This window comes from Brachycentrus maculatus, unplaced genomic scaffold (assembly GCF_059751285.1).
Source record: "Brachycentrus maculatus isolate JH-2025_06_01 unplaced genomic scaffold, ASM5975128v1 h1tg000393l, whole genome shotgun sequence".
NCBI lineage: Eukaryota > Metazoa > Arthropoda > Insecta > Trichoptera > Brachycentridae > Brachycentrus > Brachycentrus maculatus.
In genome coordinates this window covers 759,284-785,895 of record NW_028281142.1, presented here as the reverse complement: position 1 = coordinate 785,895, position 26,612 = coordinate 759,284, and the positions used below count along the sequence as shown (strand labels likewise).

Sequence of the window (26,612 nt, the reverse complement as noted above, 5' to 3'; positions counted from 1 at the left end):
GTGACTTAAATGACCCCCCTGAACATTTTACGTTTTGTTAGTTGGTCACTTTCTCCTGTATGACTATGATATGTTTAACAAATATAATAAAATACGGATATTATAAGCTTTAAATCGTAATTTTCACTTAATTATGACCCCTGTCAAATAAAAATAAAATAATAAATCAAAAAACAAAACACAACAGTACGTATAACAAAAATTCGAATGCATAAAAACTCACAGAAACATGGCATTAATCTTGTTAAACATTATCGGAATTTTCGTATAGTTATAACTGGAAAATTTGAATTGGAGATGACTCCTAGAGACATAATCTTTAACTAGAGACTAGACTTGTTATGTGACATTTACACCTGGGCAGTTGCAATGCCAATCCATTTAATGAACTCACACCTTCACATATAACTCAATAGCGTAGACGTTTTATGTTGCCACTGATTTTTAAAGATACTTATATTATTGTCCTTGTGTAAATGCCACAAAAGGACAGAGGCTTAACTTTAGCTTCCTCAATACATTTAAATTTAATTAGAAAATATCACAATAATATATACACATATTTCTTTGGAATATTTCGCACTAAGATATTCTCAGCATGAAAAATATCTAGTTTAATCATTTTTTTATTCTATATACATATTTAAAGCAAGATATACTATTTATGTAAGTATAAATAAGATGCCCTGTACATGCTATCATGAGTTATTAGTGAAAATATATATTTTTATAATAATTTGTATGTACGTTTTGGTGGTACACTTTGGTGGTTAAATCAGAATTTTTCAATGACATTCTATGGTCATATGCCATAGAATGTCATTGAAAAATTCTGATTGAACTATTTTTTTACTTTGTAATTTTTGTTTTAAACTTGCCGTTTTCTAGCTATAGATAGTCATTTCTAGGTTTTCAGTACAGTTCGGTAGCACTAGTGTTAAGTATTTGCAATCTAACTTCCGTAATCCGACATGATTCGATGTTTTCATTTGTAACTGATATAAAAAAGGTAATGTTATAAGGTTTCTACTGGGTTTGCGTTATAAATGTTATCAGTGCTCACTTTTAAATCCACCCTAACATAAAATCTCTGCATGCTCTTGCCATTATTAGCAGAGAAAATACACTTTGATTGAGCAAGGAGATTGATTATATTTTATTTTATTGCCATTCAAATAACAAAATAAATATATTTAAAAAAAGGACTTGCCACACTTTCTGAGTGCTTTGAGAATTAATATCACTAAATATCGGGGAATGTCAACAAAAAAACATGAATTTCTTAACAAATCGATTGTTTGTAACAACTAGTGTGAAGGAATCGAGCCTAGACATCATGTCGCTCATTTGGTGCAACAATGTCATAATTACACTTTTAGAAACATGACAGGAGATGCCATTCAGACGTTGTAGCAACAGAAATGGCGCCATTTTACTCAAATCTACAATAAAATTTGCGTCATCTCGCAGCATTTCACCACAAAATCAATTCAGTCGATGTTTCTCCCGATGTAAATGTTCTTTCGGCACATTTTGACATATTTAACATGTTTTAAAAAAATAATTAATTACGTCATTGTTGCACCAAATAAGCGATGTGAGGACTGTCTGTGAGCTGTGTGTATGCTTATTGTACTACAACGACGAAGAAAGTATTAAATTATGACACTGTTTTGTTACATACTAAGATACTTTGTACTCATCATTTGACTATATTCCACGCAGCTAAACTAATCACGTGACGTGATTGTCCAACGTGACGTTGGACAATCCGCAGTGGAAGGACTAGAGAATATTTTCGCCGCCGTTCGCATGAGGCGGCGTACTAAGGCACACACCGCCGGCACATCGAAGTCACGTCTCTCCGTCGGCGTCCATTTCGGGAAACAGATTGCTGAGGATAAAATGCGCCACGTCGTAATTATTCCAGTAGCTCGTGTGCGACGTTATCGCAGACAGGTAATTGTTCGCCATTCCCGTATCTCTGACCGTGTAATCGAGCCGATAGGGCAAGACGTCCTCGTTGCTCCTGCAAAACTCCGAACACTTGGCTTTCTTCTTGTTCTTGCTTTTGAAAGACCGATCGCGGTCTGACTTTTTGGCGTCCCATTGATCTGAGACGCACGGTTTATCGTTACAAGTCTCCTCACCCTGCTTGCTGGGGCTCTTGGACCTTGATCCGCAACACGTCGTCGTTTGAGACGGTTCGCTTTCGAGGTTGTGTTCAATCTCCGGCGGGCAGTCGCTCGATTTGGAGGGGCTGTCATGAGATGACCCCGCCTCGCTCGGCTTCTGCCAGGGATGCTTGACGTAAGACCAGAGTTTCCAGGAAACTGTCGACAAAAATAACTCATTACACGCAGTCGGGAATCGTGTGCCGCGTTATTTTTAATTTGAAAATTAATATGTTACCTTTGGCTGGAGAGAGACTTCTGTTGCTTGTAGGGGATGTGTGGTATGGTAGAATAACAACGGGGGCTTGTTCAGCGTGGTAACGTGAAATTAATGGTTCTAACCTAGAAAGATAAACAGGAATATCACATAATTGCCAAGTAAGTAACTTAAATCAATGTTTTCCAGTTAGACACTAAAAATACTACTTTTTTCTGGCTTGGATATGAGTCAAATATATCTCATAACGCAATTAAGGATTTCAAAGCTTTTTAAAAAATATTATAAAAATACAAAAAAATTATTGATCAAACTGCTCACAATCTATTATTAAAAATTCCCAACAGATGTTTTGAATATTGAAAGCATTAACTTTTTGGATCATATTGATATATTATTTTAAGAAATAAAAAGACTATGTGTTTTGATCCACTCACATAGTAAGATTATATGACACACAATGTAAGGATCTTATTTCTCAAAATAATATTCCCAACAGAGCTTATGTAAGAGTTATCCGGCGATACATTTATCTTTAATCCATTGAGGTATATACGTAATTAAAAGTATTTTTAAATGTGTATTTTAATTAAAAATTAAATTTAAAAAACATAATAAAAAAGACCATTTCCTTGCACTGATGAAGACATATATTTTGTATATTAAAAGCATTGTTAACTTTGTGATATGGTATTACTGAATAAAGGAGAGTGTTAGATGAACACATTTTTTGATGAAGATAAAGTTTCTTTTTTTAAAGCTCTATCAGTCAATATTTCATATGAGCCATACCTTCATTTTAAATTTTACTTGAATTTCTTCAGATTCTAAAAAACAAACAAAATTTAAAAAATGGGTTCATGTTGTTTCAAATCTAAGGAAAAGGGTTTAATATGAGTGGCAGTCTGATTTGTCAGAGTATTTGAGGAAGTTGTACATATACATATACAGTAAAAATTAATTGTTGGGTAATATATCCAAAATAAAACACGGTTTTTTGGATTGAATTTTATGTATACGTGATGGATTTAATTTGTTTATGTATACGTGACGCGTTTCGTCTTCTCAGGATATTATAAAACACTGACTAAAATTATTTACAAAATGTCCTTATATACTAACAATAATTGCTATTATTAGGTCTAGGAGTACATATCGCTCACTCCTTTCAAGAAAGTCATAAATCAAAAAACTTGATTTTTCAGGAGAACGCTTTTAAAGTTTTAAAATATAATACAATGTATTAAAAATAAATATCAAGCCACTTATTGAACTTTTTACTGTGCAACAGATCTTTTTAGGTAAAACCTGAAGGTTTTTTCTCCATTTGAAAAATATTAAGTATATTTAAAAAAATAATTAAACAATACCTTTTTTTTCAAAATGCAAAAACAACACTTTCTGCCCTGTAGCGGGTAAATATTAAGCTAAAAATATGCGGCTTTTGCTGGGATATAGTAAATTTTCTGAGCATTCCGAAAACATGCACAACTGAAAATTGACAATTTTTGATTTATGACGTTCTTGAAAGGAGTGAGCGATATGTCAGTGTTTGATAATGTCCTAAGAAGACGAAACGCGTCACGTATACATAAATATACATAAATAAATGTAGAATTCAACCCAAAAAAAACGTGTTTTATTTTGGATATATTACCCAACAATTCAATTTGGAACTCTACCAACTGTCTGCAGTTACAATAAACAGTAAAAATGACCTATAAGCAACCGGGTCGGAGAGATGGAAGACATTGTAAAGGCGGGGGGTGAATTCGCACGGCAGCACGGCGCACAGCGAGGGGTTGGGGTGCCGCATGGCCAGGAACACGCTGAGCGGGGACCCCAGGCAGAACAGCTGCTGCAGAGGGAACAGCAGACGCTGCTTCGGGATGTGCCTCTGGAACATTGATTCACCAATAATTGATAATAACCGCAGATGTATTAGCTCCGGCAGAGGTTAGCTGGTAAAAAACTACAAAATTGACAATTATCGGATGTGACATATTCCACTGTTCCGCAAAGTGTGTGCCGCGGCACACTGGTGTACCGCGGCGATTAGTTGGTGTGCCGCAGAAAAAAGTTTAGTTTTGTGAAAATAACACAATTGCTCCAAATTTAATTGCCTGTACTCAGTTAAGTAGACTCACATTTCGCATTGAACATAATATGTTGAATATGTTACCATAATATGGTAATTATGCACCTCTGAAATTTCTTAATTTGTAGGTGTGCCTAGAATAAAAAAAGTTTGCGGAACACTGACATATTCTACATATATATCAATCCTCTTCTACTGATACTATTGTAAAACAAAAATAGATAAATTTCAGATTTTGATTATATTTTTTGTATACTTCATTCTATAAACATATTCGTTATATTATACGTCAGGAACTACACTTGGATGGCTTAACTCCAGCCAATATCTGTGCACGACGGATTCTCCAGTTCTTTGGACACGTTACGAGCTAATAAGGATAGCCTGGAGGGGAAGAGAGGGAGAGGAAGATCCCCCATACGATGGACCGATCAAGTTAAGGCAGCAGCAGGCACGTCGGTGGTTGGAGCGCTACTTGCAGCACAGTCAAGGGATAACTGGAGAAGAGTCGTTGCTTCCACAAGGGTTATAACCCTCAGTAATGAGGACAAAGTTAGAGAAGAAGTGTTTCCGGGGAGGTCAAGTTAGCTTGCTTACCGTCCCGGCACAGTGGTCGCAGCCCAGCTGGTAGTCTATGATGATGTCATACAGGATGACACTCCCCAAAGAGTGGGCCACCGCACTGAAGTGCCCCTTGTAGTGAGGGTTGCGGGCCATGAACATGGTGTAGAGGCGGTTCAACTCTTTCCGAAGGTCATCTTGAACCTATGCAAAATAACAAATTAAGTATGAAATAAGGTACATTATTGTGATAATTACCTGATGTAGGATTTAAAATGCCTAAGCCGGGTCTATCCAGCATTTTAACCTGTACGGGCGTCAGTTTCTGCAGAACTGTATCAGGGGAGTTTTTTTTTTAAATTTGTATTTTACTTTTTAATTTTTTTATCATGCTTTAAGCAAATAATTTTATTGAATAAAAAAATATTTACACTAACTAACATGTTTTATATAAAAATTATCGATGCTTTATTTTAGGCTTTCTTTAAAAGCGTCATTAGAATGGCATCACACAAACATTGTTTTATGTTAAATATCGTGGGTAACACAGAATAATAAAAGTGGGGTTTGAGTGTATAAATACAATCAGAGATGACAGTACAAGCGCCATTTTAGAAATTTCTTGAAAGAGATCCCTTGACCTATTATAAAAATAAAAAAAATAAAAATTGAACCGCAAAACGGGATTAACTTGTAATTCATATTTTCAGTCCTACCTGTCTGCCGTACAGCGGGCTGGTGTAGTACATAACGTCCATGGCGGCCTCGTTGATGGCTCGCCGCAAGGCCGGTGCGCCGGGGGGCGCAGCGGCCGCCAGCAGCCCCGCGGCACGCCCCCGTGCCCCAGCCCGCCAGCGGGCCGGGAACAACTCCGCGCGCCCGGCGCCCCCGCACGGGTGATGCACGCGCAGCCACTCGCATATCACTCGGAGGCTGGCAAAATGTATATACACACACTGTTAGGACTGATTCAGACGGGTTGTAGAAATACCGTGATGTCTAAATGTATACGTAACCTGCTTTACACTATAGTAACATACCAATAAAACCATAATTTGAGATGTATTGTTGATTGCTGATTGGCAATTTTGCCTTATTCTTCATCTTCTTTAGCTTTCCGTCCTCCACTGCTGGATAAAGGCCTCGTTTGTATCCTTCCATTTTTTTTGGACTGTTGCTGTTTGCAGCCAGCTTTTACTTCCCACAACGGCTATGTCGTCGGACCATCTTTATTGAAGTCTTCCGACGCCTCTTATATTCTCCTAACGTCTCCATCTCAAAACTTTAGAGTCCATCTTGTGGGGTTCTGTCTTGCAACATGTCTCGCCTATTGCCACTTCAGTCTTTCTACACAATACATGATATCCGCTATTCTGGTTCTGCTCCTAATTTTTTCATTTCTTATTTTATTTCTTAACCTTAAACCAAGCATGGATCTTTCCATGGAACGCTGTGTGCATTTGAGCTTCTCTTCATTTTTTTTTGTTAGAGCTGTGGTCTCTAATGCATATGTATTCAGTGCAGTATGCAGGATTCATGGGGCGGTAGAAACTGGCAGCAAACAGCTACCGACCGAAAAAAAAATGGAAAGATACGAAAGAGGCCTATATCCAGCAGTGGAGGACAGAAGGCTAGAGAAGAAGGTAATCATCAGTCCTGCGCTCCATGTTCTTAGATTTAAAAGGGGAAAAATTTTAATGGAATAAGATGATGAAAGTAAAGAGCACGGGGTGGAGGACGTCACCAATATATGGGAAATAAAATGGAGAAGGAACAGTAGGCATTCAAGGTTTCATACCCGTACTCGTACTTTAATGCGTAACTTATTGTATATTGTCCCCTTGAGGTCTAAATATAGAGCAACACCCAAAATGCACCGACACACAACAACCCTGAAAATACAATTAGTATCTAAACAGGTGTGTGAATCTTAAATTTACACTACTTACGAATTAGTGTTGCGAATAATTCGGCCTTCGTCCATTTTCTGTCCAATTCCGTGAATGACAAATACGACATGCGTTATGTCCGGGGGCCTCTCCGATATGGATGCCAGGGTTCTGTATCCCCTCCTAAGCCTGTAGCCAGTAGCTGAAATAAATAATTGCATACAACAATAGCTTTGGTTTTAAAAAAAACTGGTAATTAAACACTTTAACTGATTAAATGTCTTCTAAAATTATGCCATCTAATACTAACTGCTTTCAGTTAGGATCCATTTGTCAGAATTGCCACCATGGTACTAAAAGTTTCGAATTTCAATTAACAGTGAGACTGCTAATAGACATATTTAAATGGCAATTAAATAATCAAATGGAGATCAAATGTCTTCTAAAATTATGCCATCTAATACTAACCGCTTTAAGTTAGGCTGGATTTGTCAGAATTGCCACCATGGCACTAACATTTTCAGATTTTCATTAGAGACATATTTTAAGTCTGCAAATCTGCATGCAATCAGATTTTTGTCATTAGTAAAAATACTTAACATTTTGACATTTCATATTATTTACTTTAAAAAATTGTATCTAGTTTAAAATAAATTAATTACAATTTCCATTAAAAGTCATAGATAAAAACTCTATTGTCTTTCTATACATGTTTTAAAAGAGTGAACATAGATACTAGAATGTGGAATTTTCTGGTGATATTCTACAACTGTTAAAGCATCTTACATTGATAGAAGCCAAGTTTTTGTGTGACGCTTCGGACCAGTTGGCGGGGGGCGCCGCCCCAGTACAGGTATATCTCGTAACATGACATCCACTCCACGTGGAACTGAGAAAAATGCTGGGAATGGACCGCCACACCTGTTAAAACATTAATCCAGAAATTAACAATTTATTCGGGATAAAAAAATTTGCTGCATCCGTATATTTAAAAAAAATTTACTTTAAACAAACTCTTTTCAAATCTAGTTGTGGCTTTTTAAGAAAAATAAATCAATTAAATTTAATATGACATATATGTATTTACGTAAATTACCTGCAGGAACTGTCGGTCTTTCTGTATTCTCGCCAGACTTCTGACCAAAGAGTCTCAAGTGTTCAGCTTCTAAAACTTCTCCGTGCGCTCGTTCTAAAGGTTGCCAACTTCCATCATAGAAGTAGAGTCCCCTTAAAAACAAAACACAAATAGTCAAAAAAAATTATGTGATAAAATTATTAGTCTTAAGCATATTACAAAACTTGCCCAAAGAAAGAAAAAACTGTTGCCATATTGCGAGAGACAGAGGTGTGCATTCTATATAGGCAGAAAAGCAGTGCCTACCCTGGATTACTCGCATTCCTTATAGAAACACGACCAGAGTTTATTATGCCTTATCCTTACCCAACCCTGATTAAAAACTTAAACTGTAAACGCCACTGGTTGCAGACAACAGCTAGTACCAATTTATGTACTTGCAACACCCGAATTAAATGCCAACTTTTAAACACTGTCAATATTTTTTCATGGAATTTTTCATTGATTTTTTATTATTAACAATAATGCTGAAAAGTAGTTGACAATACAGTAAGGTGTTTGACAAAGAAAAAGTGAAAAGGTTGGGCTTAATTTAAATAAATGACATTGCTGACTTTAGTATTGACGTAATAAATATGTAACCTTAAACTGACTATGCATTTTGTAGGCACATTTTAAAATGAAAAACAAAGAGATGGAATTTCTACATTTTTATTACTGTAAACACATGAATGTCATAATGTTAAATTAATGTTAATTCACAATACTTCATATGTAAAAAAACAAGACACTCAGGCCTCCTTTTTACAATTACCAAGGGCATGTGCGAAGGCACGAACTACAGAGGACAACCCGCTTAAACTACATGGACTAAATTATCTCCAACATACGCTGTAGCTGGTACGCCGAGTTGAAGAGACGAAAAGATGATAATATGGTGAAGACTAATTTTGAAAAAAGCAAACCAATCGCACAGACTGGGGCCCTCAAAGAAAGCTTGAAATAAACTGATGGTGGTGGTTCGTCTCATAAATATTTTACGAGGAATGATAAATTTTTATTGTTCAAACCCCGTTTTATATTTTGTGAAATTCTACAAAACTGACATGAAACCCAATCCGTATAACCCAGATTTAAAATGCAATCATATAAAAAGGTATCGATAAGGCATACAAAAAAGAATGATGATATTACCTAGTAATAGTGTACTTCTCTCCGGGCCAGTAAATAGATTCGCATATCATTTTTGCCACATCAACTTCATATAAACCTAAAAAAAAAAACAAATAAATAGTCGACATTTTACAAAATCCATACACATAATTATACATTATACATTAAATTTACACATCTTTAAAAAAAGAATATAGTGTCTCAAAAATACATAAATTTTAAGTACATACCGCCAAATCTTTCAGACAGAACAAAGACCGGCAATAATACTTTAAAATATTTTCAAATTAAGTTATACTTGGTAAATGACACTATTTCTTAAAATCCATTGTGACACGTGTTTCAATGCGTTCCGCATCATTTTCAAACATCGTATATTTACTAAGTAAAACTTAAATTAAAAATTTATAGATTTTGCCACAAAGTTACTGCCAAATCATAATTGATCATTAATATGAAATGATTTTTCACAATTTGTATTTGAAAGGGATAAAGCAATTACTAAAAAATTACCTCTGACTAAACACTAACAAGGCAGTTTGTGAACATTTTATATTTTATTGAAATATGAAGAAAAAAATAAGTACATTACATTATTCAGCATTTCACAACTGTATTACACAAAATAAACGACGAATGATAAGGAGAGTGTTTTATTTCACAGCTTTTCAAGGATGCACTTGTATTTAATTTTACTATGAAACACCAACACAAATAATAATAACAGAATGTGTATATTCACCTCCTCTAACAACAATCCTATCGAGATTTATGGAGCCATCATCCTCAAAACTCTCCTCGGAAGAATCCTCAGAAATGAATTTGTGGTAATTGGTTTTCGCAGATTTACATCCTGCGCTTCCAGAGCAACAAGCGTGGCTGAAAAAATATATATGCAAAAATATATAATTTATATTTCAAGCACTAACTTTGTGATTTTCCATTTTATACTTAAAATGTAACTTTGTTTTAAAATCACTATAGATTTATGAAAATAAAATAAATTTATTAAAATCACTATTTACAGTGATTTTAAAACAAAGTTACATTTTAATTATATACCAAAGAGTTGCATATTTAATTTATTTAGGCTTGAAAAGTATTATTAATTTTGTATATTAAAAGCATTGTCAACTCTGCGGTATGATAATATAACCCCAAAAGAGATGGTCTGACGACATAGTCGCTGTGGGGGGTAGAAACTGGCTGCAGGCAGGAACCAACCGGGGGAAATGGAAAGAAGGGGAAAAGACCTATACCCAGCAGTGGAGGTCAGAGGGCTCATGAAGTAGTAGAGGAAGAAGAAGAATATAACACTCTCCTTAGCATTTATTGTCCACTTTGTGTAATACAACATTAAAACACTACTTCACGACTACCAGTTTCGGAGTAATCATTCCATCGTCCTGATATTAGACATTAGAAGTCTACATTTAACCTGATGATGGAATGATTATTCCGCAAGTGATAAAGTATTTTAAAAAGGTATTACACAAAGTAAACGATGAATAATAAGGAGATTGTTAAAGTATTATTTATTAATTTAAACAAGGCAAAAATAATAAAATTATATTGACATAATTATGCTTTTATATTACAGACAAGGAATGAAAAGAAGAAAAAGAAAAGTCATTTGTTCTTTTTTTGTTCTAAGATATTCTAATACATTTTATTAAGACACAGATATAATTCTTTACCTTTCATCTTTGTGGCAGAATTTTCCCGTCTTTTTCGGTGTGGAAAAATTGAAAAGATTATCTTTTTTCACGGAAGGCGACGGACCATAGAGTCCATGGTCCTCTTCATCGCTTGAAAACTTGGGTGTGGAGGACAGATCTTCAGCTGGAATAAGGGGGTGCGGATCCTCCACAGGAATAATAGGGTGCAAATCCTCAACAGGAATGGGGGGAAGACTGCGGTACTTCTCTTCAATCAGGAGGGAATCGTAACCGTTAAACTCGGTCCAGATCTTATCCCCGTTTAGCTTGTAAAACCATCTCACCTGTCAAAAGGTTAATACAAAACATTAATAGAATCTCAACTATATCAAAAGAAGTCATAATATTGATATGCGATTGTCAAAGTATCCATATCTTAACACACTTCGGATGGGAAATGTAATTCAACCGATTGGGTTGATTGATGGTTAGGATGACAGGCTCCGTGGCGTAGTTGGGCAAACGCTCGACTGCGAAACTGGCGTCGTGGGTTCGATTCCCGCCAATTCCAAAATAAATTCAAGAAATATTTATTTTCAATTGGTCTGGGTGCTTGTGATGTATTTTTCACATTCTTCCCTATCCTTACTATCCCACCTGCAGACAAGCATCTAAAATAGACGCTTTGCGGGTTATTCCTTTTAAAAAATAATAATAATAATTGCGCCGATACCATGATCAAAGATAGAGTCTCTTTATAGTAACAAATTGGCTGTCGCAATCTGATTGTTATATTTTGTTTTAAATAAATACGTCACAAAAACAAATGAAGTACAAAATTCACGTAACTCTAGATTTTCTAAAATTTAATATTGCACAGATGTAAAACAACAGCAGCGTTAAACCATTATACGTACGTAGGTAAAAAAAAACTTTAATAAACTTCCGGAAAACTTAAAATCTAAAAAAAATTATCAAACCTTTAAAACTAAATTTAAAAAACATATAAGACTCACCCCTACCTAGACTCCATACCGAGGATTTATTATTTTAAATTTACTTTGTTTTCATTTACTTTGTATATTAAAAAAAAAAGTAAAACGAACTCCCTCTCTAAGCACTCTACTTTATTAAAGAGGTAGAAACATTATATTTGAAATGTTTTGTATATTTACCAACTATGTTGTAATATTTAAATATGTGTTTGTAAAAAAAATTCAATAAAAAAATAATGAAAAAAATGAAAATCATACCTCTTCTGGGGTCACAGGTTCGACCACAGCCATAGTGTCTTCGGGGCTAGGAATTTCCCAAGTCTGGTTTGCGTTATTTTCAACACCAGGGGGCTGACTGACAAACATAACTTCATCATCCTCCTGTTCTATAGGGGTCTGGAATTCCAAGAACTCCGCACTGTCACCTTGCTCCACCACAACACCACTAGAAGTCACCTCTTCCGTCGAAAAATTAGCGACGTTCCCCGTAAAACCCGTATATTTCTGCAAAAAGTCACCGTTGCCCTGCTCGCTGGACGAATAGAACCGTGAAAACAGTTTTTGATAATTCATTTCGCTTGTGACTGACGATTGTTTTAAGTTTAAAAATGGAAATGTTTTAAACAAAGAAAACTGCGCAAAGTGAGTACCTGGAATGACGTACTTTATTACGGCGAAACAAAGTAGCGACTAATCTAATTATAAATTATCAACTAAACACGTGTAAAGACGTCTAAGTGCTTTCTAAACTTATACTATAGGATCGTAGATCAGTTTGTTTGATATCGAAACTACATTTTCAATCGATAGCTAAAGGGTAAAACTCGAAGATTATCAGTAAACGTCAGAACAGAATTATCAAATATAAATGTCAAAATATAACATAGACAATAATATCCAAAATACGAGTAACGTTCTTTTAATTCGAGCGATTCATTGGACGATCGAGTACATAAACTATAGTGGGTAAATTATCATTTATAATATAAGCATGCACAAAGAAAAAAATATATATCTTTGAACTATGTATCCAATTTGACTACGCTTTTTTGTTGATCGATGTTTAGTTAAATCTTAAGTTGTCAATTAAAAATACTAATATTTTGAATATTTAAAGTATTAACTTTGTGGATCATTGTAATATTTGTTGGAGGAATAAAATCCATTGTTTTGATCCCCCCACATTTTTATCACTTTCAGCAACAACCTGTTGCCCTCTTTAGGGTTTGTTTTAAACAAACAAACCCTAAAGCAAAATAAAAATGCGAGTGAATTAAAAAACAAAGTATTAAATTTCTCCAAAATAAAATGAAAATATTAATATTGACTAACCAACTAACTAACCATTACGCCGATTCCTCTCAGGAGTAGGCAGAGAGAATCGAACGCCTCACCACTCTGTATTTGTAAACATTCTTCGCCTCTTCCAAATTCATGCATCTCATACATGGTCGACAATTATTACGACTCCTGACCCGGCCACTTTCAAGTATTTGACATCCTTGATTGTGCTAAGTTTTCCTCAGTCTTCTTCTACTTCTTTTTCCAACTACATTCGCCTCATAAATTTGTTTAACCGTTCTTTCCTCATTTATACATTCCACATGTCCAAATTATCTCAACACACTTTTTTTTAATTTTATCGATAATGCTTTTCTCATCCTTGCATTCTTTCCTCATTTCATCATTCGAATATCTATCAAACATCGTGATATTCGTCATGAAACATTTATAGTTACTATCTAAACTATTAACATGTCAATTTGTTTGTCGAATCTCAAGATTTTTTCTCATTTTGCCCCCTTTAAAATAAATACTTATTTTAAAGAAATACTTAGAATAAAAAATACATTTTAAACAATAAACGTAAAATGTGCCCTCGGCACGGGAAAACCTAGAAAAGATAGATACATTGTGAATTTAAAATTTGTAATGCGTGATGAAATAAATAATTTTAAACTTTTCTGTGTGATCATGGGTGTGACTAGCCTGCCAAAAGTTATATGTGGGGTCAACATAATAAAAAGAACATTTTTTTTTTAAAAAATCGTGTGAACGGATGCTAACACTCTAAGTAGGTAGCTACATTATTTTCATTATATAAATAATCATTGGCTATGTATAATTCAAACTATTTCTTCGAGTTTGGGCTTTGTCTATGATTTAAATGTCGGAAAAGTTATGTCAGGTCGGGTTGCGTACTGTTTGTCAACATCAATAATTATAGTGTAATCTATAATATAGTACATTGTTCATCATCGAAATATTAAAACGCTAGTTAATTTTACCCAGGAGTGTCCAAATAATCACAATGGAACCCGAAATCGCTAAGAAAGTCAAAGTCGAAGGTACGTTCAAATGTTCCGATTTTTATTATAATCTTGTTTTTTACCGCTATTTACACAATTTAGTTCAGCATTTTACACTATATGTACTTTAATATTGTTTTGTTACATTATTCAAACCATCACATACAGAATTTCTTGTTGAAAAGTCTTTTATGACATAATTTTTTTGGCGGCAACTTTTTTATCGCGGTTGTCAGAAGAGACTGTTGGAAACAAACATTCCGGTCTCCCAAAGAATCATAACCTAAATGTCAAACGAAAACTCGTTTACTATTAGAAATTCTCCTTATATATAAGTGAATTGTATAAAAGTACTTGGTTTAAAAATATATCCACTTTGTATTTTCTATATCTGCTAGAATTCTGTCGTAAAAATGTGTATTTGTTGAAGTTCTTCGCTGTTTAAAGTTTAAAAAAAATAAATCATACTGACATCGCTTACATCAACTTACAATAATCGATCAAATTGACATTGCATCAATTTAATGCAGTGCCTTCTGCACCATTGCGTGTGGTGAAGTGTAAGTAATACTAATATTGATTTAATTATATTTTTTAAATATTCACATCTTTATACAGAAGTAGGTACTAAATTCAACCCTTGTGGTTTCCAACTTTGGACATTTGCGGGTCACATTCTGTCATTGGCTGGTTTAAAGTGATCACTTTAAGTGTTTGTGTTGCGAGACCGCGTAAGAAATACCGCAATCCAATCATGATAACACTGTGTTAATATGATGCAGTGCCCTATGCACAATCGGTTGCAGATGAGAGTTGAAGAAGAAGAGAAGATTAACAGTATACCTTATTTCTGCACGTAACTAAGGAATGACTGATACAGTGTAACCCCTTATCCGCACCTAATGGTGCATAGAGCACTGCATCGTATTGACGCAGTGTTATCTTGATCATTACTCACATGACGCCAAGGCGAACACTCCTGCGCTTCAGAGACCAGTCCAGAGTAATATTAAATAAATATCAGAGTATAATTAAGATATAACATTCTTTTAAAATCGCTATGAATATTTTATTATAACTTAATTATAATGTCAATTAGTTATAATAAAATATTCGTAGTGATTTTAAAACAATGTTAACCAGTTTCAAAGCTCACCGCTTCTTTTTCAAGACTGATTAATACTAAAACACTATCTACTTAACAAAATTCAAAATATTTTGGCCGCTAGGCAAAAGAGCTTGGGTAGATCTCAAGTGGCTTTATTTTTTGTGTTGATTAGCATTCACAGTCAAAAGGGATCAGGGATGTTGAGTGATAGGAAACATATTTAACAACGGGCTTTTAGAAAAATCATTTACTTGTGTATTTATTAGTTGGTAATTATTATTAATTGCTTTTTTAATTTCTAATATTTCTAAACAATATAAGTCCTCTGTTGCATGTGTGTGATATATTTAGTCCTTATCGTGCATCAATACTGATTATGTAATGTAATCAGTGTTGAAAAAGAAGTGGTTAGCTTCGAAACCGGTAGACAATATAATTAAGTTTTAATAAAATATTTTTAGTGATTTAAAAATTATTATTGGTCCGCCTCTGTAGTTTAATGGCCAGCACGCTTGGCTACCGTTCTGGAGGTCCCGGGTTCGATTCCTAGGGAGGGGTCCAAATAAATATAAGTGATTTTTTCAGTCTAATATTTATTCAGTATTACCCTGGATTGGTTCCTGAAGCGGAGGGCTGATCACCTTTCCTTCATGTGTTAACGATCAAGATAGAACTGTGTTTATATGATGCAGTACCCTATGCACCATTGGGGTGCGGATAAGGGTTCGAAGAAGATTTTGAAACAAAGTTATTTTTTAAATATAAAATGGAAAATCAAAAAGTTATTATTTCAAATGTAAGTCATAAATCTTCTTTTTCTTCTTATTCTTATCCGCAGCCAATGGTGCATAGGGCATTGCATCATATAGAAGCAGTGTTATCTTGATCGTTTAATACACTCTAAGGAAAGGTGATCGGCCTTCCTCTTCAGGTACCAGTCCAGGGTCATATAATATTAAATAAATACTAGACTAAATAATTTATATTGATTCCTGGTACCAGGATTCAATATAACCCGGAGGCGGAATCATAAATATTAGAGTGTTAATTCAATTCGGACTGATGCAGAGAGAGCTATTATTTTTTTCTTCATTAGATCACTTGGAAGTGACGGGGGTGTCACGCAGCGGTCGGGTTCGCAAGAAGAGCTCCAAGCTGATGGACTTCGAGTCTCCCGACGACCTAGAGGTCAGTCGGCCCAAGCGTCCGGCTCCCGCGCCTGCAAGAGCGCCTCCCGCCATGGAGATACCTCCGGCAGCCGTCAAAGATGATGCCAGCGAGAGCGAGTCCGACTACTTTGACCCTACTCTGGATAATCACGACAGGTGAGTCTCCTATCTGTTTAAAATACGATTTCTATGGACTTGAATCATGAATCAGATATCGATGGGCAAATTTACATTTACCATATTTGTCCGCCTCTGTAGTGTAATGGTTAGCATCAGCTGCCGTGCTGGAGGTCCCGGGTTCGATTCCCAGGGGGGGTCAAATAAATATAAGTGATTTTTTCAATGTAATATTTATTCAATAGGATAAAATACCAACTATGTAATTTTTTTTCACACGAAACCGGGTTGCTGGTAAAATAAAATGAATGTGAAAAAAAATACATAGTTGTTATTTTTTTCTATAAAAAGCAGTTCCACTAAGAAATGTCAGTACAAAACTTAAATCTAATATTTATTCAACATTACCCTGGACTAGCTCCTGAAGCAGAGGGCTGATCACCTTTCCTTCATGTGTTAACGCTTAAGATAACACTTCGTTTATATGATGCAGTGCTCTATGCACCATCAGGTGCGGATTTCAATTCAAACATAAAATACAGAAATGCTTACTTTGAAAACAATAAAAAGGTGTTCCGGACGGCGCAAAACCATGAAGCCGCCTTTGCCATTTTTTTTTTAGGTCAATGGATCTTGCATCCCTTATGTCACTGCGACTGTATTAGGTCTATTGTGACCTCCCTCTGTATCACAGCTCACTCCCAAGACTTACATGTGTCATGTAACTCACGACCTGTCTTGGTGGTAGGAGCTTCACCTTCTCGGAGTCCAGTAGTGGTCCTCCAAGGATGTGACTTCGTTTGCGAGCGAGTGCCTCACAATTGTAGAGAATGCGGATTGGCGTTTCGTTATCCTCCATACAAAATCTGCATACCGAGGAGTCAAGAAGTCCAATTTTTGTCATGTGTTTCCTCAGTCTGCAGTGTCCTGTCAAGGTCTTGGTTAGGATCCTTATTTGCTTTTGAGCCTTTGCCATAGTGCCAACGTTGGGGGAACCCAACAAGGCACATAAAGAAGAAGAAAAACATTAAAAAATATCTGGCTTTTCAGCATGGATTCCTTGGACTCGGATGAAGTGGGTACGGATGAAGATGCACCGGTTCCTCGCGATGCTCCGAGGCCGTCGCACTCTCTGTATATGATGGAGCAGTCCCACAAGCGGAAACTGCTGGTGAAGGACGGAAAGGTGGTCGGTAGAACCAAGGCGCAACGCAAGGACAAAGGTAAGAAAAATGTGACTATTTTTATTTTTTTTTGCCGACCTCCGTAGCGTAAGGTCAGCGCGCTCGGCTACCGTTCTGGAGCTCCCGGGTTCGACTCCCAAAGGGGAGTCTAATAAATATAAATGATTTTTTCACAATAATATTTATTCAATATTACCCTGGACTGGTATCTGAAGCGGAGGGCTGATCACCTTCCCTCTGTGTGTTAACGATCAAGATAACACTGCGTTTATGTGATGCAGTGCCCTTTGCACCATTGGGGTGCGGATAAGGGTTCGAATGGAATTTTTACATACTTTCTTTACAATATTGTCGTTGTAGATGTGGTTATTCAAACATGGAATTTCACACAGCAAAATTCTGTCGAAACTAGCTGTTTTCGCAGAACCCTGAAGTTTGTTGGATGAAGTAAGTGACTCCTGAAGTCAGTAAGTAACCAAAATGTGGTTGAAGAGTAGCTAGATGAAAAGATGTGTGTTGCCTGGCTATCAAATTATAAACCAGAAGAGTTGAAGGCATCCTTCTAAACATGTTTTTTTTGTTTACATAATGTAAGGGAATCTAACTCATTCATCTATACTGTTTGTTTTCTCCTTTCAGCACGCTTGACACAATTTAATTACTTACTTTATCTGAAAAAGGGATACTTCAGACCAAAAAAAATCAGAAGATTCTTTCAATATTTATTTTGAAACTGTTAGAGCGCTTGTGCACTACATGGAATTTCACCGTCCGGCAATCTGTTTTTTTTTTTAATAAAGTGACGACAGTTTAGCGTGATCAAATTTACGCGCACCGTGATCACGCACCGATCGAGCATACCAATCTGAAGAAAGAAAGACAAAAGTACAAGCCAATCCAAGCCAATCATCCGTTTTATCATGCTAACTGAAGCCGGACGATAAAATTCCCTGTACTGCACAAACGCCCTTAGGGTATATCTAGCTGAGTTTCTGTGTTTGAAATTACTTGATTGCTGTTTTTAATATCAGACTCCTTGGTCTACAAAAATAGTATGATATTGATATATTTATGTACATTTATAATAAGAATATAAAATCATTGTATGACAGAATTCAAAACGAAGATATTAGAAAGAAATGTAAGGCTGAACGAGGAATAATTGAAAAGATTTGGAAGAGTTCTTTGCGGTGGTATGAACATGTGGAGCGAATGGATAACGAGAGATTGACTAAGAAAATATATGTGGCGAATGTGAGAGGGAAAACAGAATGAGGACGACCAAAAAAGACTTGGCACGATCAGATCAATCAGAACCTAAAATCTGGCAGTGTCAAAAGTCTGCGTAATCGGAAGGCATGTATGACTAGATGTATGGATGTGAAGGAGGCGAGGAGTGTATGTCTGGACAGAAGAGTGTGGCGTTCCATCCTCTCTGCATACCCCTGCGGAGAAACGGCGTGATGGTAGTAGTAGTAGTAGTATATAATAAAAACCAAATATTTTTTTTTTTTATAAAATAATAAATATTTTGGATATTTTTTTAGGTAAAAGCAGAGTTACAGCATACATGCTGTGGGCAAAGGGAGTCAGGAGTGACTTGCTGAAGAAGCATCCTGAAATGGACTTTTCAGCTATATCCAAGAGGCTCGGAGAGATGTGGGCCAACGTGAGTACACGACTTTCATCTGATGTTAAAACAAACGTTGGAATCAATTGTTTTCCAGCCATTGCAAAATTACACATGCCAAATATGGCAGCTTAGCACAGAGTACAGTAACAAACTTGTTCTAATTAGAGCTATTGGTTATTTCAGCGTTTTAGTGCTGAAATTTTTTACCCATACTTTGAAGAAAAAAATAATAATAATAATGATGTGGATAAGGGTTTGTGTATGAGGGAAAATGCTGAAGAGTAAATCAGAGTAAAAATTCACAATTAAGAGTAATTTATAAATGAAAACACTTGTTTTTTACCATTTAAGTTGACTTTATTTGAACAACTAGTTTCGGAAGCTACAGATGCTTCCGTCTGTGAAAATTGCTTCAGTATGGGTCAAAATTCTGCAGTCAGAGGGCATGTACTACTAGATGTATGGATCTGAAGGAAGCGAGGAGTGTATGTCAGGACAGAAGAGTGTTGCATTCCATCCTCTCTGCCTACCTCTGCGGAGAAATGGGGTGATGGTAGTAATAGTATTACCATGTCATTAGGCACCAACTGTCTTTTAGCAATGAGAACTTTTGCTCGCTAGTTAAAATTTTCTTTTGTTATTTCTTAGGTTACCTATTTGGAGAGGTATGTGTGGAAGCGCAAAGCTAAGCGGTTAGCCTCCAAGCAAGCTAGCCAACCTTCACCAAACAAAACCACAAACAGTAAGTTCTGCAAGTTTTGAAAATATTTTTAAAATGTATATTTTCCATATTATCAAATGCTTTTAACCTCTCCAGGAGTACAATAGTTGATGTCGGACTTTCTCTGGGGAGTGAGTTCTTTTAACATAAAAAATCAACAAAATATATGTATAATGGAGATAGAAATTATGTAATAATAATAATAATAAATTATAAAAAAAAACACCTAGGTTTTATTTTTAAGACAAAATTACAAACAAATATCCGCAGATGTCATTGCTATGCAAGTTACATCATACCAACTGACGGATGTTCTTTGACGTTCATTAATGTCATTACGACTTTGAGGAAAATTTTCACTAACGTTCATTTACTTCCATATTCCGGAAAGGTTAATGAAAACATTGTTATAGGACTAAATTATTGTATTATTTTTAGAATTATGGCAAATTTGAAGTGACCATTCTTCAAATTATTTTTTGACATCTCAACATTAATGAAGAAGAATATGGAAGTCTGGGCATTTACAGGGCTTACGACTGTCATATGGTTTAAGCCATCACTTAACACATGTGTAAAATTCACCAATTCTATCCATGATTGACAACCACACTACTCAAATTCTTTGAACTTCTATGTATATTGTTCAAATTCGAAATGTACTGCTTGAATTCACTAGACGATTTGTGAACGAGTGTTTGGACACACTCAAAATGTTTTATTTACTTTACATTGTATTTGGTATAAGTCATTTGGTTTTGTCCGATTCTTGAGTAAATGCTGTGTTTAATATTGTTTTCTCTCTAACCCTTATCTGCACCCCAATGGTGCATAGGGCACTGCATCATATATGAACGCGGTGTTATCTTGATCGTAAACACATGAAGCAAAGGTGATCAGCCCACCGCTTCAGGTACCAGTCCAGGGTAATGTTTCATCCACCTTCGTAGTGTAATGGTCAGCACGCTCCTGGAGGTCCCGGGTTCGATTCCCAGGGGGGTCAAATAAATATTAGTGATTTTTTCACTTTGATACTTATTCAATATATCATTTTACTTTATTTAAAATTGTGTGTGTATTTGTGATAGCGGAATTGAATTTTGAATTGAATTTTGAATTGAATTTTTTGCAGCACCCGGCGCAGCCAAGCAGGTCCAAGAGCGCACGTCGAATGTGAACAACCAGAACTCTAGTCCAGCCATTCAGCATACTCCTAACACGAAGAATAGGCAATCTTCACACAGCAAACCGGCTCCACACTCCAATAACTCTGTACGTATATACAATATAGACTATATAATAGATTTATATTATCCACTGACACTTCGTGACGGAATTGCATTTTTAATATATTATCAGATTAAAACCAATATTTTTAGCTTTTCCACTTTATTTTTATTTGACCAGCGACCGGGTTTCGTCGTTACCGACATCATCAGACTGGTGGGAGGCTATACAAATTGTTATGTTATATATAAAACAAGGCAGGAGTTGATAACCATGATTTGATATCAAATCATGGTTATCAACTCCTGCCTTGTTTTATATATAACATAACAATTTGTATAGCCTCCCACCAGTCTGATGATGTCGGTAACGACGAAACCCGGTCGCTGGTCAAATAAAAATAAAGTGGAAAAGCTAAAAATATTGGTTTTAATCTAATAATATGTATAGACTATATTTTAATCACAGGTTTTATACCACATAAACAATATTGACTATTTTAGCTACAGGAGTTATACCTAAACAGCATAGACAATATTAACAATGTTTTGATGCCAGGTTTTATACTACATTAACAATATTGGCATTTTGGTCATAGGTATTATACCACAAAAACAATATTGACTGTGCTTTGGTTATAGGTTTTTTTTAACCTCAAACAATATTCACTGTATTTTAACCACAGATGTTAAAGCAAGCTTAAGCAAAGCCTTACAGATCTCGTAATTTTATTTAAAATTTCATCTGATCTGATTTTTGACATTTTGAATTAACTTTTTTTATCAAATTAAAATTCCAGATGTTAATACAGAGGGTCCAGAATTATGAAATATCTTTTTAAATGAATTCAAAATTATATTGTTGAAATTAATGAGCTGTTAACGCAATTTCAAATTATTTGATTAATTTCATAAAAATTGTACACATTACATATGGGATGACGTGATATAATACATATACATCTTCTTCTCCATGAGCCCTCTGACCTCCACTGCTGGATATAGGCCTCTTCCCCTTCCTTCCGTTTTCCCTGGTTGGTTGCTGCTTGCAGCCAGTTTTTACCCCGCACACCAACTATGTCGTCAGACCATCTTTTTTGAGGTCTTCCGACACCTCTTTTGTTCTCCCAAGGTCTCCATCGTAGAATTCTTGGGGTCCTGTCTTGCAATATGTCCTGCCCACTGCCATTTTGCCACGCGATCCATGATATCCTCTACTTTGGTTCTTTTCCTGGTATCTTCATTTTTTTTATTTTATCCCTCAGGCATGCATCAAGCATGGATCTTTCCATGGATCGCTGTGTGCAACGTAAGCTTCTCTTCATTTCTCTGTCAGAGCCATAGTCTCTAGTGCATATCGCTCACTCCTTTCAAGAACGTCATGAATCAAAAAACTTGATTTTTCAGGAGAACGTTTTAAAAATATAATAAAATGTTTTAAAAATAAATATCAAGCCACTTATTGAACTTTTTATTCCATACGCTCCATATGCTCCACCTAGGGAGCGGATATGGTTTAATAATAACAGGTATGTTTGAGGTCAAACGAGCCTTTTATTGGCATATTGAATATGAAAGTGGTTTGAACTAGTGTGGTTTTTCAAAGGTTGTTTTCTTTTCTATGTTTACATTTTTAACAAGAGAAAGATTTTATGAGTGCTCATATCACTCACTCCTTTCAAGAATGTCATTAATCAAAAAACTTGATTTTTCAGGAGAACGTTTTTAAAGTTTTAAAATATAGTACAATTTATTAAAAATAAATATCAAGCCACTTACTGAACTTTTTACTGTGCAACAGATCTTTTTAGGTTTAACCTGAAGGTTTTTTCTCCATTTGAAAAATATTTAGTATATTTAATAAAATAATTTAACAATACCTTTTCTTCAAAATGCAAAAATAACACTTTCTGTCCTGTAGCGGGTAAATATTTAGTTAAAAGTATGCCTCTTTTGCTGGGATATAGTACATTTTCTGGGCATTCCGAAAACATGCACAACTGAAAATTGACGATTTTTGATTTATGACGTTCTTGAAAGGAGTGAGCGATATGTGTTCACTGGCAGTATGCAGGACTCGTTACATAAACATATAAGACAATATTACTTAACCTGTTGATCACTCGGTTCTTTCTTCTGTAGACTGGCGGCAGTGGAGGTGGTGGCAACTCCAACAGCGGAGGGGGCGGAGGCGTCTACCGAGTGGTGGGGGTCGGGCCTGCCGATATCGGGGCCCACCTTCGACTCCTGGGGGAGAGTCTCACCATCATAGGGGAGCGGCTCAAAGAACACGAGGTAAAAAATCATACATGCCATTTTTTACTATTCACAATATTTTTGAGATGTATATCTAGTATATTCTTTTAAATTGTCTGTATGACTGAAAATAATTAGATATTTTAAAATAAAGCCAATTTTATAGTTTTAAATGATTTGATTATCTACCTTTATTAACAAATGTTTTTATAAATATATAAAAATATTTTTTTTAGTTCAATTTAAAATGCAAGCCACTATTTTTTCCTACAAAAACTGAATATTTTTTACATTTTCTGATAAATTTTATCAAGACTAAAATTACCAGTTCTATTTTGAAATTATCCATTTATTCAGTACCTACCTACGTAGATGTGTTGGAATAAATTATTAGGCTACGCCAATTTAAAAAATATAGCTTGTTTGAAAACATGCTTTATTTCAATGAAAAGATGCTCCAATTTATATGAAAAATTCTCTATTTAAAAAGTTCTACTCTAATCTTTGCATCTGCGTAGGTATTTATTTGTCTATGGTAAATTTTATTTTCAAAATGTCACTATTTTTTATCTATGGAGAAAAAATATATCTGATAATATTGTCATCTTTGCAGTCTTTAAAGGTCAATATATTTTTGTTGCAGGGTCAAATAGCAGTGTCCGGTTCAGTCTCGGTCCTTCTGGACACCCTTCTGTGCTCTCTGGCCCCCCTCGTATGTCTCACGGCGCACATACCCTCGATAGCGCCCCCGGTGTCCTTGCTGCAAGACACGCTGCACAACATCGCTTACATCATGCCGGGACTCTAGGAGAGTGCTGCCCAGAGCAAGCCAGAAAGACTGGATATCAAAATATATAACTTTATATTATGTTTTACATATTTATTAACAGTATATCAAATATGTTCAGATCTTTATATGCGAATGCAGAATTGAAACACCGGAAGATGGATTTCAACATTTTTAAAAAATATCTTAACACACTATCTGCGGGCGGATTCGCACTCATAATAGAGATAAACATCTCTGAAAAGAAGTGAAAACATTTAACCATATTGTATACATCGATATGAGATTAAAAGATTCCGCAAAAGTCATGCATAAAAATAACTTACACGCAATTTACGATGAGTCGAGTGAAAAGGTAAAATTACCCTTCCCGCAGATAGTGTGTTAACAGAGACAAGTTTTTTATGAAAGACATTGATGTCTGGACGTTTAAAAGGGCTAGTATTGTAGTATTGAGAAATTTAAATGATCACTTTATACACTATAATGTTAACCATTTGCTTCTCTTTCTTCTTCTTCTACTTTTTATAGATCCTCAGGATCTGTCTTTGCCTCCGCCTATCGCTCTTGGGATGTTGACTGCCAGCTATCTCTCCACCTTTTTGGAGGTCTGCCTGGGGGTCTACGTCCTAGGGTTTCCTTGAAAGGCGATACGTGGAAGTCTGTCATCTGACATTCTGTTAACATGCTCATTCCAGTGTCTCCACTTCACGATATATTCCGTCTTACAAAATTCATCTGAGGCAAAAGTTTAGTAAAATGTCAACAGATGGTGCTTTGTACTTGCACTTGAACTATTCCTTGTCTTTCTTTTTCTAATCGTTATTGACACCCAATGATGCGTAGGGCACTAGGCTTTAGCCACTAGTCTATGATGGTATTAAATGAATATGTATTAGGGTGATAAAATTACTTCTATTTGCTTTGACTGCTATAGGATTTGAACACGAGCCTTCCAACTTGGTAGCTAAACACGCTAACTACTATATATACTGTGGAGGCGGTTTCTTATGACACGGAACACATAAATGTTTAAAAATTTAATAGAATCGTGAATGTTGTAGTAGGGATTGACGGGAGCCATTTGGTCGTAACGTAACACGTTACGATGCGAGCATTCGTATAGTCAGTACAGGGAGCCGTGCGCTCCATCCGTAGTCGGAGCGCTTGCCGATAGCGATGTTACGACATTAAGTCACGACGAAATGCTCCGGTCAGTCCCCGCCATTACAGTATTTTAAGTGATCCATTAAGCTAGCTATGATATATTATGAGATTTTAATTTAAGTTTTACTTGGTAAATACCACTATTTCTTTAATACATGTTTGAACATTGGATTTTAAGAAATAGTGGTATTCACCAAGTAAAACTTAAATTGAAAATGGATAGATAATATCACAAAGTGACTAGAGTGAATGGTGCACTAAAATCAGTTTTAGCAAATAAAAATCTATCAGCGGAAGCTAAACTGGCAGTACACAATGGAGTTCTGGTTCCAACCCTTATGTATGGAAGTGAAGCATGGAGTTGGCAAAAGAAGGATGAAAGCAGACTGAATGCAGTCGAAATGCGATCCCTCAGACGAATGTGTGGCAAAACGATGTTTGATAGATGTTCGAATGATGAAATAAGGAAAGAATGTAAGGCTGAGATAAGCATTATCGATAAAATTAAGAAAGGTGTGTTGAGATGGTTTGGACATGTGGAGCGTATGAGTGAAGAAAGAACGGTTAAACAAATTTATGGGGCGAATGTAGTTGGAAAAAAAAGCAGAGGACGACCGAGGAAAACTTGGCACAATCAGGTATGTCAAATACTTGAAAGCGGCCGGGTCAGGAGTCGTAATAATCGTCGGGTATGTATGAGGAGATGCATGAATGTAGAAGAGGCAAAGAATGTTTGCAAAGACAGAGTGGTGTGGCGTTCGATTCTCTCAGCCTACCCCTGCGGAGAAGCGGCGTGATGGTTAGTTAGTTAGTTAGTTACTTAACAATCAATTAATGAAACATATTATGAGCTCTGTGAATGTCCAGATTTCTATATTTACTTCTCAAAAAACCTTCATGTCGGTTACGATATGTATGAAATGTTATAGCTGTATTCAAATAGGATCTCTTTGATGTTGATGGTGTAAGGTTACATCTCTTATTGCTAGAAAATAAAAATAATTCACCTGTGGTGTGGTCTATTTACTAAATGTGTAATTTCTGTGTTTGTCCATGATGTTTTTGAACATCAGAATTTCCCTTTGAATAGAAAAA

General features: G+C 35.6%; 2 protein-coding genes across 3 annotated transcripts; one reads left to right on the top strand and one right to left on the bottom strand.

Annotated features, from left to right (window-relative positions):
- Nucleotides 1-846: 846 nt before the first annotated feature.
- Nucleotides 847-12,733, bottom strand: LOC148303016 (phospholipase DDHD1-like). Its single transcript, XM_088270694.1, has 12 exons — nt 12,099-12,733; nt 10,885-11,189; nt 9,930-10,066; nt 9,209-9,284; nt 8,036-8,166; nt 7,726-7,860; nt 7,000-7,141; nt 5,767-5,983; nt 5,087-5,254; nt 4,110-4,288; nt 2,413-2,516; nt 847-2,333 (listed from the first exon to the last, which is right to left on the bottom strand). The coding sequence occupies exons 1-12, from the start codon at nt 12,411-12,413 to the stop codon at nt 1,855-1,857; spliced, it is 2,388 nt and encodes a 795-aa protein (XP_088126820.1). The 5' UTR covers nt 12,414-12,733; the 3' UTR covers nt 847-1,854.
- Nucleotides 12,734-13,977: 1,244 nt separating this feature from the next.
- On the top strand, nt 13,978-26,612 carry LOC148303015 (HMG box-containing protein 4-like). 2 transcript variants are annotated; one of them, XR_015838546.1, is made up of 9 exons: nt 13,978-14,188; nt 16,354-16,582; nt 17,594-17,766; nt 19,275-19,396; nt 20,009-20,102; nt 21,214-21,353; nt 23,450-23,602; nt 24,207-25,762; nt 26,334-26,612. XR_015838546.1 is itself a non-coding variant. In XM_088270692.1 (8 exons), exons 1-8 carry the CDS (start codon nt 14,152-14,154, stop codon nt 24,369-24,371), a joined length of 1,113 nt encoding a protein of 370 aa, XP_088126818.1. In that variant the 5' UTR covers nt 13,995-14,151; the 3' UTR covers nt 24,372-26,548. The 2 variants fall into 2 exon arrangements, 1 of the variants encoding a protein (XP_088126818.1); XM_088270692.1 differs by having other exon boundaries at nt 13,995-14,188; nt 24,207-26,548.